We start from the raw sequence: 19,426 nt of genomic DNA, 5'->3' as shown, positions 1-19,426 counted from the left end.
TCTTTGATTCTCAATCTAAATTCTAATGAAAAACAACAAGAGATTGACACATTTGGGTGTGACACTTCTAGATATTCATAACTATTTTTCCATGAGGAAATACATGACCTTTTTCTGTATACTGCCTGCTTTACCTTCAAAAATCTCCCAGGCAAGTCCAGGTTTGAATAGTATTTATTGTGTTAGAAAGCAAGCTAAAAATGTCTAGCAAAAGAATTTGAAAATCTTTATTTCTATATGTCATTCTGGAGGTGAGTGGCTTTTCTTGGCCCCATCACTTACATTCAGACAGTGGATCTGAACAGACTAAAAGCAGGTTCTTCTCATGATGATATGAAATATATTTTGCAAGGTGCTCCAACCAAAAAGGAAACAAAGTCGCTAACCCTTCGCTCCACAAGGCCCCTAAGCCTTTGCTCGAGTTTGCATCACTTCCGCATCTCAGTGACCTAGAGTTTCCAACAATCTAAGATGGCCCCTGGGGGAGGTACCTAGCCTGACAGGAGACTTCTGTATTTGTGGACAGTATGTGTCCTCGGCTGTGATAGGCCCTTGAGGGTGTGCCCGGCTCGTGTCCTGCCTTACCTTTCTGCTGGTTGGGTCAGTTCCCTTGTGCCCTGGACAGCCCCCTTTCTGTGTCTATAAAAGCTCTTCCCCTCCCATTAAGTCGAGAACCCAGCTGCGCCCTGGGTGTTGACTGATCTCCAGGCTCTGGTGTGGTTCCTTTGTCACCAACACTCATCATCATGTCGGCCCCTGAGCTCCCCAGGCTGGCCCTGAGGAGCTCTGTCGGACCTGCTGCCCGTCACGAGCAGCAACATTTGATGCTTATGTGACCAGGCAGAAGACGGGAGTAAACATGTCATATTTTATATCAAAAGGATCATATATATTGCATCATTTAAATACACTATTTATTTTATTACTGACAATGAGAGTGTGTGTAAAAATAAATCAGTGTTCTCATATTACCATCTTGGTATGGTATTTTGGCTTTGCTGGAAAATGAAACATGATGGGGCCGACACTATGGAGCAGTAGGCTAACCCTCTGCCTGCAGTGCTGACACACAAATGGATGCCATTTCATGTCCAGGCTGCTCCTGTTGTGATCCAGCTCTCTGTTAATGGTCTTAGAAAGCAGTGGAAAATGGCCCACGTCTTTGGGCCCCTGCACCTGAGTGGAAGACCCAGAAGAAGCTTGGCTCCTGGCTTCAGGTCAGTCCAGCTCCAACCACTGCAGTGATTTGGAGAGTGAACTAACAGATGGAAGACCTCTCTGCCTCTCTTTCTGTCTGTGTGTAACCCTGCTTCTCAAATCAATCAATAAATCTTAGAAAAAATGAAGCATGCTTTATGGAACTAATCTTTCATTCTTCCTCACTAGTTTGTCACATTACACTTTGTGTAACACCTCATTCCAGTGGGAAAACAAATGGGAAAGCCAAAGTGAGAAATAAAAATCTAAGCAACAGAATATAACAAATATATGTGCCTATCGCTAGCTTTTTAAAACAGATTTATTTATTTATTTGAAAGATGGATTGTGTATCTGCTGGGGAGAGAGAGAGAGAAAGAGAGAGAGAGAGAAAGAAAGGGAGAATGGAGAGAGAAAGAGAGATAACTTCCATCTAATGGTTCACTTCCTAAATGGTCAATGGCCAGGGCTTTGACAGACCAAATCAAGGAGCCTAGAGCTCCTCCAACATGGGTGCAGGGGCCCAAGCACTTGGGGCATCTTCCTTTGCTTTCCCAGACACACCAGTAGGGATCTTGATGGAAAGTGGAGCAGCAAGATATCAAACAGGTGCCCATATAGGATCTAGGTTTCACAGACAGTAGCTTAACCCTCTATGGCACAGCGCCAGCCCTGTTAGTTTTTAAATTGACCCTTTCAGTAAGATAAAAATAAATGAGAAATAGCAAATGTTCCTGAGATACACAGTCTTCTGTTTTCTGTTTGTTATGTGTACATGGCTGTGGGACTGGGTGTAAGAGTGTGTTTATCTGTTGAGAATTGAAAATTGGAATGTGGTTGTTGTCTGCTTGTTACTTCTTTGACAAACAGATATGGCCTATACTCTGTTTGAACTCAAATATATATATATATACACACACATAATATATTTGTATTTATAATACATTTCTTTTATTATTAATTTTACTAAACTATAAAACATTTTAAATGTAGATGCACAATATAAATTAGGGTCAATTTTTTTAAGGTAAGTGTTTACTTATGAACCTTAATTAAAATATACATAAATAAAATCTATATTATACTCACACAAGTGACAGATGGCATAAACCAAAATCACCCTGCTATGGCAAAGAAGTATGACTGTTTGGCAATTAGATGGCTGAATTTATTAAACTGATCAGGTGGGTACAAAATCATTCACTTATAAAGTCCATTGTTTCTCAGCAGAGATAATGAAGAATATTTTAACCTAGTCATAGGAATACTGGTAGCACTTGTGTCACGGTGCCACCAAGTGCCCTGTTTTACTGTACATACGAATCCTTGTCCTCTAGTCAACAAGAACGCATAGGATCTCCTCACAAACAGATGAGAAAGATATGTGATAAAAATGCTTGTACATACACAGCCCCTTAACCTCAGAGAGCTTGTTTTCTGTATTGGTTCCCCATCCCAGTTTTCCAAAAGTTATAATACTATTTTGTTGTTTTCTTTGCTCCTTATTTATTTTGTATAACTCTGAAATAATCTTTCTTTGGTTAAAAAATTAACTATCCTTGGAACACCAATTGGATTCTAGATTCTATTGTCACATTTTAATCAAACTAGTTAAATGCTATACAATGGTATACATGATTCTTACATTCTGTAAAGATGTAAAAGTGGAATTTAAGGTGGAAGAAGAACAGGGAAACAAAAAATGATATCTGAATAACAATATAGTGATCACCGTGTGGGTCTCCAGAACCTTGGCTTAAACTCACTAACATGTCTATCTCTGTGGACAGTTGTTTTTAAAAATAATGATTTTCATTGTACTAAAAATATATTAAATAATAATAATAGTACGGATAAGAGATTGAACATGATAAATAATGACTGAACACCTCAATAATCCATGGTAGTATTTATCATATAACTATGCATAAACCTACTTTAAATGCCAGAGGCTGCTTCTTTCAATGGTGGCATCCCATATTGGAGTGCTAGAACAAGATGTGGCTCATATACTCCATGCTAATGTGCCCAGAAGGTAGCCTGTGGTGTTCTAAGTACTTGGTTCACTGCCACCCATATGGGAGACCAGGATGGGGTTCCTGGCTCCTGGTTTCAGCCTGGTCACCAGCCCAGACTGTTAGGAGATTTGAGGAGTGAATCAGTGTATGGAAGATCTCTCTTTGTTTGTCTCTCTGTCTCTCCTCCTTCTCTCTCTGCCTTTTGAATAAAATAAATACTAAATTTCCTAAAATAAAAATAATAAACAAATTAAAGTATTTAAAATAAACACTTCCATTAAGTTACATAGTCTCTAGATTTTATAGCATAATTTTAGTGGAAAAAGGGAAAAAGACATTAAATAAATATACAATAAAAATAGGAAAAAAAAACAGCAAAAACAAAGTTACCTGATAGTCACTGATTTCTTTGTTGGGTGCACCTCTACATTTTCTACATTTTCAATTGTTCAGCATTGTTCACTGACTGACCTAGATTATATAACTGTCTCTGTGCCTGGTCCCTAGTTGTTCAGCATTTAGTCCCTCAGGAATAAGCAACAGATCTAATAATATGTTTTAACATCTGGTATGACATACAGTTAAAGGTAATTGAGAAAAAACGTAATATCTATTAATTTTTTTTCTCAATCTAGCTTAATAGCAAATATTATGCCTAATTTGCAAAAGAGGAATGACTACAGTCAGTAAGTGTTCATTCTTTCTAGTTCATCCGTGCTCTATAAGACTTTTCATTAATTACGTGATGTACAAAACAAAAACATACCCACAAACATTTTTCCATCCTTGCACAGACATGTATATGCAACCACTTTTCCTTAAAAACATTCATAAAGTAAAGATTTTTGTAAAGAGAACAAATACTAACCACTGCCTATGTAAAACCAGATTTTGTGCCAATTCTACTGGGTTTCACACTTAAAAAAAATGTTGTTAGAAGAAACACATTTACACTTAAATAAATGCCTAAACTCAACACATTTTCTATTGATATATAGTAATTTAATCTATCTGCTGCCAATTGGCATAATACAACTACTAATAGCATAAACGTCTTATATGAGTAAAACTATACATACATAATTTAGCATTCCAAGAATTTCTGTAAAATGAAATCTAAGAAATATGTTGTAAGAACTTTATCCTAAATAAAAGGAATGTTGGCCTTATCAATGTCATTTTTATTATATAACTTCAATCACATATTACTCTATTTTGATATATTCTTACATGCGTACTGAGTTGTCCTGAATAGTCTCATTATGTTATGTATTATCTGAAGCAGAAAAGTATTGGGAAAACTGCTAGAGTCTCATAGTCATGAAGCATCACTTATTCAACAGAATTTTTCCATGGGAAATTTCTTAATAAAGTAGAATTAGCGGATTTTTTTCTTTGCAGAATAACTCTCTTAAATATTCTCACAAATTGTGTGTTTATGTTAATGCGTGACATTTGAAAACTCAAAATTAATGACCCATAGACTATTCAAAACTCACTTCAGTACCTCTTCATGAAAAGATCCCCAAAGTGATAAAGACAGAAAGGAGTAAAGAGGAATGTTTGCCACATTGGAAAATAATTTGCTTTATCAATACCAAGCAGGCACTTGGATATCAGACATATCATCATTAATAAGAAGTAAAGTGGACAGTCATGTAATTGTATAATTTCAAGAACCAAATAGGCAGTTAAGAAATTAGATAGATTAAATAAATTACTATATATCAATACCCTGGCAACCTGCAGGTATTCTGTATGATTTTGTCATCTTGTGAGTTGTGTTTTACAGTGCAAGGACCATTATAGCACACTTACAGACATAGGTTTCTATGTGGCCCTTAAATGTCTACTGCTTATTGTAGGACAAAAAAATTTCATATATATATATATAATTTCCACAAATTCTATCTATGCAAAATGTGTACAAAAAACAGAAAATGTCAGCATGATTTGTAAGGCATATATTTATTTACTTATTCCACTACTTCAGGTAGTTTCATGTTTCTTCTGAAAATTTCACCTGAATATATTTTTTGCCATTTTTGTTTAACTTATTTGCTGTTACTGAATTTTCCTTTCTTTTCCATAATCAATCTACTCATCTGGCAAAATTCATTGAAAATATGTTTCCTCAAAATTATTTTTATGATAATCTGTAATACCTTTTAATATTTAATTATCAATCCTTCTGTGATAAATCCGGTCCTAAAATATCATATGTACACCTGTGGGAAATTATTGAGGCAACGCTCAAACCACCTAAGTAATTGTCAATAGTTTTCCATCAGGTTAACCCAGGAAAGTAACATTTTTGTTACCCAAGAGGTTTGCCACCATTATCTGAATCTCTGGAGTTATCCTTATGCATTTTCTTCTGAATCCCTTTGAGTCTCATTTTTCCTTCTGCTTCTTATATTCTCAAGGGAAGCCAAATTTCCTTAGGCTGCAATTTTGTTTAGGCTGAATCCAAACTTCAATTTTAAACACAGCTTATCCTCTATACCAGTTACTATTCCTTCCACTCCTCATTAATACCAGAGTTTGATAGAAACTAAACATTTGATAACTTAAATTATTTTCCATGGGGATTTGTTTTTTAATGGATAATACTTTTTTTTAAATAATGGAGGAAAGGACAAGGTAGAGTTTAAGTTTTCGGAGCCAAGTATGTGAGTAAAAGAAAAAGACAAAGACAAAAACATCTATATTCTAATGGCATTCTTGATGTGCCTGGTGCCCTCAAATAGGCAACTGACCCTTTAGAAAAGCTCTTCTTCAGAAAAGGGGTGCCTGGCCCTGAATCATGAATCATTATCAAGTAAGTTCAGTGCATGATACGGATACCAATGAAATCCAGCTTCATCAATCTCACTACTGGGGAAGCCAAGGAAAGCAGTGTCTTTGTAGCATTGACATCTCAGGTCTATGAGCAAGGCAGCACTTTTTAGTTAAATAAAAGATAATTATTTAATAAAATATTTAACAGGGTTTTGTACTTTATTACTTGTAGAAGCATGGCTTGAATAGGTAGCATGTACAAGAAACTGCTGGGAGTTTTAAGAAATAATACTGGCCGGCGCCACGGCTCACTTGGCTAATCCTCCACCTTGCGGTGCTGGCACACCGGGTTCTAGTCTCGGTCGGGGCGCCGGATTCTGTCCTGGTTGCCCCTCTTCCAGGCCAGCTCTCTGCTGTGGCCAGGGAGTGCAGTGGAGGATGGCCCAGGTGCGTGGGCCCTGCACCCCATGGGAGACCAGGATAAGTACCTGGCTCCTGCCATCGGATCAGCGCGGTGCGCCCGCCGTGGCGGCCATTGGAGGGTGAACCAACGGCAAAGGAAGACCTTTCTCTCTGTCTCTCTCTCTCACTGTCCACTCTGCCTGTCAAAAAAAAAAAAAAAAAGATAAAAGAAATAATACTAAAATATTGCAGTTGTCTACAAACTGATTCCGCATGATCTGTAATTTTTGAAAGCCCTTTAATGTGAAAACATATTCTAAAGTATATACACACTTTCAAGTATGTGTGTGTCAATAACAAACAGCAAATGAGTTTTCAGAAAGGAAAACATTCCTGCACCCCAAGCCCACATCAAAAAGCAGAAATACAGCCAGCATTTCAGACTGTGGGACATAACATGAATTAACTGTCAATATGACATTTCTAAAATCCACATGTAAGTGAAATTATTCATTCTACATACTTTTTTTGTAAATATTTATTTTATTTATTTGAAAGCCAGAGTTATAGAGAAGTAGAGACACACACACAGAGAAAGAAGTCTTCTGTTCTGCTGTTTACTCCTCAAATGATCGAAAAGGCCAGAGCTGAGCTGATCCAAAGCCAGGAGCCAGGAGCTTCTTCCAGGTCTCCCATGTGGGTGCAGGGTCCTAAGGAGTTGGGCCATTTTCTACTGCTTTCTCAGGCCATAGCAGAGAGCTGAATCGGAAGTGGAGTAGCCAGGACTCAAACAGGAGACCATATGGGAAGCCGAAGCTGCAGGCTTCAACCTGCTGCGCCACAGCACGGGCCACTCTACACACTTTTATGTTTAGATTCGTTCACACATTATAGGCGAGATTCCTTCATAGGGTTGCATGCAGTGTAGTTCATTGACTTCCTTTGCTGTAGACAGTATATTAATAAATATACTATATTTTATTTATAAAATTCCAAATACTACTACTGTTATCAAAATTTAGAATACACGCATTTGCTCAATTCTCTTGTGAATAGAATGGGATTTGGCAGTCATGAGTTACTAATATACTTCATGGGGGTAGATGCAGACTTATTCCAATTTTTTTAGAATCTTGAAATACACAGCCCGTGCTTGACTTGACTCCCAGGTTGTCTTACACAGTCTTTGACATCTACCTGATAGAGACTGCACCTTTATAGCCCATTTACTTGCAGTCCACATGGCTTCTCTCAGGATTCAAACGGATGCCAATGGCTCTCCTAGGCGTATATTGCATATGGCTGGTCACTATCTGTTTGGAATCCCCTCCTTGGTTCCACTCCAACAGTTCCACTGGACATTGCCCCATCGGTGGATTCTTGCAGGGCTCCAATGCTGTCACAAATGTTTGATTGGCTTTTCAGGCTTTCCTTTTAAGTCTTGGCAGAACCACCGTGAAGCTCTAACTTACACTTTGAGTGCTTGTGAAATGAACTACCACACGAATGACTCCAGGTCAGCCACCATCATGAGTAACACCTGTGCTACCTGAAGCATGGTTCCACCTGATGAGCATTTCACTGGCTGAACTCAGGGAAAGGCATCTAAATGCAGTCTTGAATGAACCTGTTGGAAGCACCATGGAGCGTCAAGAGATCATTCTGCTCTTCAGAGCTTCTTGGGTGATCTTGAATTATAAGCTTCTCCCACTGTCTTTTTTTTTTTAAGATTTATTTTATTTATTTGAAATACATAGTTACAAAGAGAGAGGTAGAGAGAGAGAGAGAGAGAGAGGTCGGTCTTCCATCTGCTCATTCACTCCCCAGATGGCTGCAAAGACCGGAGCTGTGCCAAACCAAAGCCAGGAGCCGGGAGTTTCCTCCAGGTCTCCCACGAGGGTGCAGGGGCCCAAGCATTTGGGCCATATTCCACTGCTATCCCAGGCAATAGCAGAGAGCTGGATTGGAAGAGGAGTAGCGGGGACTAGAACCGGAGCCCATATAGAATGCCTGAGCTTCAGGCCAGGCGTTAACCCCACCCCCCACTGAAAGATAAGCACTTTCTCCTTTTCACAGTGATAATCTCTGTAGGAAGCAATTTCTACAACACACTCTCCTGTCCTGAACATGCCTTTTCTTCTTTCTTTCTCTGACCAAGCTGTGAATTTTCAAAATTTCCCCATTCCGTTCCCCTTTTACTGACACATTTTACCTTTAGGACGTGCCGGTATTTCTGAATCCTGCTGTATGCAATTAATAGTGACCAAGAAGCTGCTTCAATGCTTTGTTGTTTAGATATTTTCTCTTCCAATTAATCTTTTTAAATTTCAGGCTTCCAGGGGCCAGTGTTGAGACACCACTGGGACTCTCTCCAATGTGTGTGGAGTATACGTCCTGAAATGTTCTAAAGACTTCAAGAATCTAGACAATATTTAATAATTAAATAATTTTGATTCATATAATTACTCATAATCATGGTAATGAGGTGAAATATAAAATCGCAGACTAAAATGGTTTACTTATGAATATTGATTAAAATATACATAAGTGAAATTTTTATGTTCTTTTCACAAATGGCAAATGAATTTGGTGAAATTCACATATGTATAATAGTAAAATATCACTTGGCCCTTAGATTGCAAGTTTATTTAACTGGGTAATCGGTGTAAAACCATCCCTTTACAAATTCCTCAATACTCAATTCCTCAGGTTTCAAAAAATCAAGCATTGACATGACTATAGAATCGTAGATAAATCCTGAGAGATGTAACAAGTATAATGGACTTTATAAATAAATTATTGTAGATTTGGGCAGGGAGATAGGATTAGGCTCAGGAGCTGGAGACCACGCCCCCTGGCGCATCAAATCCACCCACCTGTCAATCAGACTACCTAACCATAACCAGTCCACTTTTGGAGGCAAATAAGAGGCATGGAGCAACCTGAGCCTGCCCCTACTCTCTTGTGTGCGTCTCGGACAAGTGGTCATTTGGCCATTTTTCCCCACTGTTCACCCAGGGCCTCTTGGTGTGCAAGGCTGGTTGACCATTTCCCTCCTGTTTCTCCTGCTCACCTCTATATTTGTGGTCACTCCTGCCTGCATGTTTTTTTTTCCACATGACTCCAGCCCGTGGATGCCTGCATGTGGCCCCTGATCTGCTGTCTGGTATGGAACTCCCGGTTCACCTTTCTGAACTTCCTCTCCCTCAAATAAAGCCTTCGTGTTCCCATGTATTTCTCTCACTCTCTAAGAAAATGTTAAACCTCACCATGTTGTCTGCTTCATTTGAGCCCGTGTTTGGAATTCTTGTCTACATAAACGTCAAGGACCCTTGAAATATTAATTTTAAAATATGCCCCACAGTCAAAGAACTGATGTCTAATGAGAAATAGTGGCTTGATAGACACCATGGTGACTCAGAATTGCTTTAAGTGCCTGGCTATGGCATGTTTCTGTAGGGAAATGCCAGGGAGGTTTTGTAAAATACACATTAAGTGAAACTAAGGTATATGAGATGACTTTATATTCTAATATAATTTGAAGAAATTGACAAGGATACACTTTTTTGTGTACATAAATACATATTTATTTACAGTCTGCCCATTTACCTTAGCACACACGGCTTCTCAGTTTCTCTAGGGCCTCTTTCACATCCTTGTTCCGCAGGCTGTAAATCAGAGGGTTCAACATGGGAATCACCAGGGTGTAAAAGAGTGAGGTCATCTTGTCCTCATCTAGAGAGTAGGAAGAACTTGGCCTGAAGTACATGAAGAGGATAGTGCCCTGGAAAATCGCAACTGCAGTGAAGTGGGAGGTGCAGGTGGAGAAAGCTTTGAACCGTCCCTCAGCAGAGCGGATCTTCAAAACGGATGAGATGATGTAACAGTAAGAGACAAGAACTCCTGAAATGGTACTCAGCTCAATGAAACCAAAAACAGTGAAGATCACCAACTCATTGACCTGTGTATCTGAGCAGGACAGTAGTAGCAAAGGAGGGATATCACAGAAGAAGTGATTAATCTCTTTAGACCCACAGAAACATAAGCGGAATGTTAACGATGTATGTATCAATGCATCTGCCATTCCCACCAGGTAAACCCCAGCCATGGACAGAGAACACATCTTGGTAGACATGTTGACTGTGTAGAGCAAGGGGTTGCTAATGGCCTTGTAGCGATCAAAGGCCATCACTGCCAGCAGTAAACACTCAGCATCAACAAACATATACAAGATGAAAAATTGCATGATACAGCCAGTGATGGAAATTGATTTGTTCTTGGTAAATATGTCGACCAGCATCCTGGGTCCAATTGCAGTGGAGTAGCAGAGGTCACAGAATGAAAGGTGGCTGAGGAAAAAGTACATTGGGGTGTGCAGCCGGGAATCCAGTCTAATTAAGATGATCATTCCAAGATTTGCCAGGAGGTTAACTAGATAAACAATAAGGAATGTGATGAACAGAGTTACCTTCATTCCAAAGTTGTTCGTAATTCCCAAAAGAAAGAATTCAGTTACTGCGGAGCAATTTTCTTTGTCCATTCTTCTTTGTTCTTGTTCTAAACTCTAAAGCAACAACAAAAAATCAAGTGAGTAATGGGTTTGTATTTGAAATTTCTGGTTATCCATTACTATTTTCCATAACGAAGTCTGTAATCTGTTTCTGCAGATATGTTTACCTTCAAAAATTTCCAGGCAAGTACACTTTTGAATAGAAATTACAGTGTTCCAAAAGTATATAAATATATCTAGCAAAAGAAGTTTAAAAATTTGATCTTAAATTTGTATGGAATTCATAAGGTGTGTGGCTTTTCTTGGCCCCTGTCACTTACTTTCAGAAAGTGGCTTTGAATAAACTGAAAGCTGGCTCCTCTCAAACTCTTATGAAAGATATTCCAAATTTAGAGACACACTAGAAGACAAGAGTAAACATGGTATATATTTCACCATAAGGGTTGTATTTACTGTATTATTCAAAAAACACAGTTGATTTTATCACTGGCAATGATATTGCATCTAAATCAATAAATCCACATTCTCATAATACTGTTTTGGTGTGGTGTTTTATTTTTGCTGAACACTGAAATGTATTTTATTGCATTAATCTATCATTGTTCATCACTGGTTTGCCATGTATTTATAACTACTTTGAGTAATATGCCTCAAAGAACCACCTATGAAAAATACAAAGATAAGTGCTGAAAAGAATCCTGAATAATAGGATATAACAATAGCTGCTAGTTTTTAAGTTGACCTTCGAGTAGAATAAAATCAGAGAGAAGTAGTAAATGTTCCTGGGATATAGAGGCTTCTGTTTTTTGTTGTTATGTGTACTATTACAGACAGATGTGGAGTTGGGTGTGTGTTTATCTGTTGATGAATTAAAATTAGAATATGGTTGATGGTTTGATTGTTATTTCTTTGACACTTAGATATGGGGTCCACTATATGTGGACTTGAATTTACATACATTGATATTTGTAATGCTTACCTCTCTTATTAGTTGGATAAAATAAGAAAACATTTCAGATATTGATGCACATTATCACTGGCAGAGCAATTATTTTAAAAAAAGTAATGGTTTACTTATTAATTGCAATAAAAATCTAAATAAATAAAATCCATATTATTCTTATATAAATAGCAATTGACACAATTCAAATCACCCTGCTGTGTCACAAAAATATATTTTGGCCATTAGATTGCTGAGTTTACTAAGCTGATAGGAAGTATGAAATCCTTAATTTATAAATTTTTCAATACTTGATTCCTCAATTTTCCATAAAAGATCTTATTTTTCCTATATATTTTTAAATTTATCTATCATCGGCCTACCTGAGTTGAGAGTCCTACTGATTCTCTCCGGTCCTTGAACAATAGGCGAGCACATTTTATTTTTACCTTTAACTATTGGGATTTAATTCTCTCAAGCATCTATCTTCACTGTTACGTGTTACCCAAATGTGATTAATTAGATTCCTGGCTCAGTATTTCCCTTGTGACTACTGCACCACCTTTAGCAGACCCTGAATAGTTCTTTACTAGAGACTGCATTGAGCAATGTCAGAAACTTACTGGGAATTTTTTAACATTATGCTTCATGGCTACCATGGATCTACATCCTCCTCTAATGAAATGAGATATCAGCTCTAACAGAACAGATACGTATTCAGTGCTGTTCGTGTCGTTTTCACTGTTCATCCTGTCTCTCCCATTTCTGAAAAGATTCTTTCACTTTTTAAATACGCGAAATTTATCTGTTGCATTTTCATCTGATTCCTCTCTTCCACTTGAATGTGTTTGTTTTAAGGGGTTCATGACTGTCCACCACATCTAGAATACTGTTTATTGACTTTTGTATTTTTTTTTAATCTGCTTATACACTTCTAACTAGTTTTCCATATTTTATAGCACAGAGTTTCACCAAACAATTCAGTAAATGTGTGAGGTCAAAAATTTGTCATTAGGCTAGTGTATGTTAGATATATGTGATATATATAAGTGTGTGTGTATATATATATATATATGCACATCTCTATTATGTGAGAATAATTAAAATATTCAAAGGTAGACAAATCACAAAATGAGAATGACATTTGAGAAGTGATCCAATATTGATGGTCAGGTCCTTAAAATATTGTATTAAACTCACTTAACTATCTGTTCCTATAGAAACATTTTAAGGGGCCAGCGCTGTGGCGCAGTCTGTTAATGGCCTGGCCTGAGTTGCTGGCATTCCATATGGGCGCCAGTTCGAGACCCAGCTGCTCCACTTTCGATTCAGCTCTCTGCTATGGCCTGAGAAAGCAGTAGAAGATGGCCCAAAGTCCTTGGGTCCCTGCACCCATGTGGGAGACCTGGAAGAGGCTCCTGGTTCCTGGCTTCGGATTGGCCATCTAGGAAGTGAACCAGAGGATGGAAGACCTCTCTCTCTCTCTCTCTCTTTTTCTCTCTCTCTGCCTCTCCTCTCTCTGTGTAACTCTGACTTTCAAATAAATAAATAAATCTTTAAAGAAAGAAAATTTTTAAAAATAATAATTTCCTCTATACAAATTGGATATCAGCAACATACGTATGTGTGTGTGTGTGTGTGTAGATATATGTAAGAACCAGTAAGAGGATAAAATTAATCTAAAAATTTCTGTCCATGTCTGTCATAATTGCCACACTTTATTATATTCCCTGCTTTCTATGGATGCCAAATAAAATAACTAGAAACAAAGTCAGAATATGCTAATCTATTAAGTATTAGCTATGGCTGTTTTTATTATTCAAGCACACAATTCAATGATTGCAACACAAAGTTTATTGCTTGTATACAATAAAATATATACCAACTGGTTATTTATCTATCATCTATCTATTTATTTATTTTGAAGGGCAGTGGTGACAGAGATAGTTCCCATCCATTGTTCATTCTCCTAAATGCCTGAACAAGGCCAAGTAAAAGCCAAGAGCTGGGAATTTAATGCAGGTCTCTCTCATGAATGGCAGGGACCGGGCTGCTCGAGACAGCACCTCTGCCTCCCAGAGTGATCATTAGCAGAAAGCTGGAATCGGGAGCAAAGCCTGGACTAGAATTCAGGCACTCTGATAAGGGGTGTGCACATCTTGAGTGGTGTTTTAAGTTCGGTGCCATTCGTCTGCCCTCTTCTGGCTCTTTAAAGAACACTTTTTACCTCGTAATCTGCATTGATAAAAATTTTGGACATGTTTAATTTTACATTATTACAAATACTGCAGTGGTGAATGTTTCTGTGCTTACTTTTCAGTGATAATATTCACTAACTTATCTTCAGTAAGAAGGTAGGAATAGAAGTTTTTGGCCATAGAGAATTTTATTTCCAATTATAGTAAATATCTCCACACAGCCTTACAAACTAGAATGCTAATTCTTGTTTGTGTTGTTAGTGAATAATATTGACAATTGTTTGACATCCTAAGAAGTGTGTGATTTTTTTTTAGAAACAGATGCCAACTTCCTTTATTTTCAATTTTTCTTATTTACATAAGGGGAACAAATTTCATGTATTGCATATAAATAGATCCTTCCTCCTTCCTTTAGTATTTTTATTTTTATTTTAACAATGAAATACTTTTAGTTCTGATCAAAGTCAATTTCACCGCAGTCATTCTATGGTTGGGTCATAATATGGCGCTGAGGCTTACATTGCTATGGACTTCAGCAATAATAAAATTGGATGTCCGCTACTACAACAGATGCATGAAGTTCTGACTTGGAATAAGAGTCCTGTTCACAAGGTCATGTTTGAAAATATAGACCTTCTGAAACTCAAACTTCCTAGTGAGCAACATTATAACTATTATTTTAGGTAAAAAAAAAAAAACCACTAAAGATATAATGTATTTGTTTTGTATGAACAAAAAGCGACTCATCTTTCTAAAGCAAATTCCAGTGTTGAGAGTTGGTTTGTACAGAAGCAGAATCGTAACTCATAGATAAAGAAGGTAGCACTTGGAAGGGACATCAAAATAATCTAAACCAGCCCTCTCTTTTGTGTGAAATAGAATTGAAGTAGGCAATGTTATACATATCTACAAATATTGTGTTGCTTTTTCATTACTAAGTATAGGAATTCAGCAGCAAGGACGAAGCAAGGAGTGAAGGTATAGAAACATAACAGCAGCATTAACCTACTCCACAAATCTTTGGTAAGACTGCATTTGGATTGCCATATCAATCATTTGTTGATGTGAAAGAAAGGTACAATTTAGAGAAACTATATTGAAAGGAAACAATGAAAATAGAAATGGAAACCCTGTGCTAGTTCAAACCTGTTTGACGTCCTATTCCATATTTCTACAGAATTTGTGAGACAGAAACACTCTAGTACATCATCCCAAACTGTTCCTTGAGTTATCAATGGCTTTAAAATGCTAAATAATGTGATTTCAAAAAATAGTTTCTGTTTTAAATTTTTATTAATATAAAGAGAACAGACTTTAGAGATATAATTTTTTAAATATTTATTTTATTTATTTGAAAGACAGAGTTACAGAGAGAGGTAGAGACAGAGAGAGAGAAGTCTTCCATCTGCTGGTTCACTCCCCAAATGGCCACAACGGCTGGAGCTGTGCCAATCCAAAGCCAAGAGCCAGGAGTTTCTTCCTGGTCTCCCACATGGGTGCAGGTGCCCAAGGACTTGGGCCATCTTCTACTGCTATCCCAGGCCATAGCAGAGAGCTGGATTGAAAGAGGAGCAGCCGGGATAAGAACCGGTGCTCATACAGGATGCCGGCACTTCAAGCCAGGGCTTTAACCCGCTGTGCCACAGCACTGGCCCCATAGATATAATTCTAAGAGGGATATATGGTTATGAAACAAGGGTTTGTCGTCTTACTATTTAATATAGTTTGTTTGCACTTCTATAACAAATAGCAAACACTAATTCTCTTTTAAAAGATGGAAATTTATCTTTCACAGTTTTATAGACTGGAAAGTCCAAATCAGAGCTCTGGCAGACTTGGTGTCTGGTCAGAACGCATTTTTAAAAATCATTTTAAAAATAATTTATTTACTTGAAAAGCAGAGTGACAAAGAGGGAAAAACACAAGTACAAAGAGCGATCTTCTGTCACTGGTGTACTCCCCAAATGGCTGCACCAGTAATGTCTGGTCTAGGCAGAAGCCAGCAGCCAGCAGCCAGCAGCTGGCAACCAGGAACTCTAACCTGGTCTCTTAATAGGCTAACCCAATTACTTGGGCCATATTCTGCTGCCTTCCCAGTGCATTAGCATGCAGCTGGATCAGAAATGGAGTAGCCAGGACTTGAACTGGCACCATGGTATGGGATGCTGATGTAGCAAGCAGCAGGTTAACATGCCGAGTCACAACTCCAGCTCCTTGGTGAGAGTTCTTTACCAGTTTATGGAAAGCTCTATCTTTTTGCTCTCCTGCCATGACAGAAGATACAAGAGAGCACTCAGGAAATATTTTATAGGGAGCTTAACCCTTTTGTGAGCACTATGCCTTGTAAAATCATCACCTTTCAAAAGCTCACTTTATGAATTAGAATTACATATGGGAAAAAACCCATAGCGGTAAGTCATACTTGCTAAACAGCATGGGTTAATTGAGAAAATAATGGTGTAGGCAGACACCCATAAAGCCTTTGTGTAACACAAAAATCTGTCAGGTTTTTCCCATCATGATACCTTCTAAAACCTATGGCATTTCCCCTCAGTCTCCTGGAAAGCAGAGGAACTTCTTGGGTTTTACTTCTATTCTGCAATGTTTTCCTTGAAGGATGTTTCTCATTGTCATCCGAGAAACCTTAAAAGTTCAGTAGTTTTAGCTGCTATAATTATAAAGTATAATTAACAGTGGCCTGGTGTCTTATACAGTCCTTCAAACATATGGCCATATCCATGTTTTCTCAACAATTTAGAGATATAGCCCTTAGGAAACTAGAGAAGAGAATGAGAACAGGCAAATAAACACATCATACACAGATGTAGGCTGTATAGTTCTCATGGAATTTTTATCTATCTCTCTATACACTCATTACCTTGGTATGCATAAACATTTTATTAATTTCACAAAAGTGATTTCTATGTATCTTCTATTTAAGTGAAAAATGTTCATGTAAAACAGAATTGAAAGGTTTGTTTATCATGGTGCAACAATTTTTGAAAACCATGCATACAAATGGTCTTCTAAAAGTCCATGAAAATGCATACTATGAAAAATTAACCATACACTGCAAAATATGTTTCACCAAAGTAAATATACTTTCACTCCATTTTCCACAATCTTTTTCAAGTACTCTCAAATAAATAAATAACCATTAGTTAATTTGATTGACATATAATAAGGTTCAAAATGCTTCGGTTATCTGGTAATTTTATTATTTATACATTTCCTATTTGGTGTCTCACATGAGAAGGTGCTTTGGAGATAGGAATGGGTGGCTCAGTCTTTGAACAAAGAATATTTGCAATGTCATACTGAAGACACTGGTTTACTGGTTTAAGAAATAGGACAATAGTACTAAGTGCTTCATTAAGGAAAGGTTGTTTAGAAACCACAGAGAATTATTTTAAAAAGGTTGATAAGTAAGTAAATTTCCCTGGAGAAATGATGGAGAAGTTGAAGATTGTCATGAGTGGAACCGTATGCATTATACTAAGATCCTTTCATTTACTTTTTATAACCTAAACTGGTTGCTCTTCTTTGCTTCCCAGGCAGCATGGACCTGTTCACTGCTAGACAGCTTTAATGTGAAAACCTCCACCTACAGTCCTTTTTTAATCCCACTTGTATCTTTCTACATCTGAGACTTAATATCTCCATCCCAAGATGACTTTCTCCTGCACATTGGATGTAGAAACTTTGCTCCATATTAGAGACAATGGCCTTTCAATTTAATAATTTTGAAGGACATTGTGAATTATTTAATGTTCAGTTTTAATGTCTCTTATTTCCACTAGAATGTAAAATTGGGTAGTACAGAAAGTACAGGATTTATCATAAAATATAAAATATCTAAATGTTCATATACGCAATTATTGAACAATTAATGAATCTAAATATAATTGAAATAATGCCACAATGAAATAATAAATAAATCTTTGGAATGATTGTAAGCTATAAATTATCCATAGAATGTGTTTCAGTTATTAATTACAGACACATACCAAAAAACAATGTTTAGAGAAGTGCATTATTTTTTAATCATCAAACTTTACTATAAGTTCTCATATTCTTAAGCTGTTACTTTTTTGTGTGTACTAACGACAAATACTATTTTAAAACAACACGAATTGTTATTAACATATGTGTACCTAGGTCTAATGTATATATTTAAAAGCACCTTTTATTTTTCAGTTTGTCCAGAGCCTGTTTCACATCCTTGTTCCGCAGGCTGTAAATCAGAGGGTTCAACATGGGAATCACCAGGGTGTAAAACAGTGAGGTCATCTTGTCCTCATCTAGAGAGTAGGAAGAACTTGGCCTGAAGTACATGAAGAGCATAGTGCCTTGGAAAATCGCAACTGTGGTTAAGTGGGAGGTGCAGGTGGAGAAAGCTTTGAACCGTCCCTCAGCAGAGCGGATCTTCAAAATGGATGAGATGATGTAACAATAAGAAACAAGAACTCCGGAAATAGTACTCATTTCAATGAAACCAAAAACAGTGAAGATCACCAACTCATTGACCTGTGTGTCTGAGCAGGAGAGTAGTAGCAGAGGAGGGATATCACAGAAGAAATGATTAATCTCTTTAGACCCACAGAAACATAAGCGGAATGTTAATGATGTATGTATCAATGCATCTGCCATTCCCACCAGGTAAACCCCAGCCATGAGCAGGGAGCACACCCTGCTGGACATGTTGACTGTGTAGAGCAAGGGGTTGCTAATGGCCTTGTAGCGATCAAAGGCCATCACTGCCAGCAGCAGACACTCAGAGTCTGCAAAGATACAGAAGATCAGGAACTGCAGAGCACAGCCATAGAAGGGAATTGACCTGTCTGTGGCAAATATGTCCACCAGCATCCTGGGTCCAATTGCAGTGGCGTAGCAGACGTCACAGAAAGAGAGGTGGCTGAGGAAAAAGTACATTGGGGTGTGCAGCTGGGAATCCAGTCTAATTAAGATGATCATTCCAAGGTTTGCCAGGAGGTTAGTGAGATAGACAAGTAGAAACACACTGAAAAGGATCAGTTTGGTATCCGTGTCAGTAGTGATTCCCAAGAAAATGAATTCATTCAAGGATGAGCAGTTTCCTCTGTCCATTCTTCTTTGTTTTCTAATGTATGAAAAAATGACAAAACAGGTAGATGTTGAATTCTTCTATACATCCATATATGGAAATCACCAGTAGCATCTGTATTTTTGATTTTAGTCCTCAGAAAAATAATCTGTTGTGTGTTGCTCTGTAAACAAGCAATGCATCTTTTTGGCAATAATAAAAATATCTGAATAGAGAGCTGGGAATCTTTGAAATCTAGGTGTCATTCATGAAGTATGAGACTTTCTACAGGTTCCTTCATTTCTCTGCCTTATTCTT

The 19,426-nt window shown here is 37.5% G+C and overlaps 2 protein-coding genes across 2 annotated transcripts; both read right to left on the bottom strand.

Annotated features, from left to right (window-relative positions):
* Window positions 1–10,008: 10,008 nt before the first annotated feature.
* Window positions 10,009–10,941, bottom strand: LOC100342102 (olfactory receptor 5W2-like). Its single transcript, XM_002708914.4, has one exon. It carries the CDS (start codon window positions 10,936–10,938, stop codon window positions 10,009–10,011), a length of 930 nt encoding a protein of 309 aa, XP_002708960.3. The 5' UTR covers window positions 10,939–10,941.
* Window positions 10,942–18,219: 7,278 nt separating this feature from the next.
* On the bottom strand, window positions 18,220–19,164 carry LOC100342355 (olfactory receptor 5W2-like). Its single transcript, XM_008270944.2, has one exon. The coding sequence runs from the start codon at window positions 19,150–19,152 to the stop codon at window positions 18,220–18,222; it is 933 nt and encodes a 310-aa protein (XP_008269166.1). The 5' UTR covers window positions 19,153–19,164.
* Between the last annotated feature and the right edge of the window lie 262 nt (window positions 19,165–19,426).

Source organism: Oryctolagus cuniculus, chromosome 1 (assembly GCF_051225735.1).
Source record: "Oryctolagus cuniculus isolate XC-2025 breed Fujian yellow rabbit chromosome 1, ASM5122573v1, whole genome shotgun sequence".
NCBI classification, from domain to species: domain Eukaryota; kingdom Metazoa; phylum Chordata; class Mammalia; order Lagomorpha; family Leporidae; genus Oryctolagus; species Oryctolagus cuniculus.
This window is presented reverse-complemented; position numbering and strand designations above follow the sequence as displayed.

Bases quoted from the DNA above. Each gene is read 5' to 3' on its own strand.
- LOC100342102 (XM_002708914.4), bottom strand. From the start codon at position 10,938: ATGGACAAAGAAAATTGCTCCGCAGTAACTGAATTCTTTCTTTTGGGA.
- LOC100342355 (XM_008270944.2), bottom strand. From the start codon at position 19,152: ATGGACAGAGGAAACTGCTCATCCTTGAATGAATTCATTTTCTTGGGA.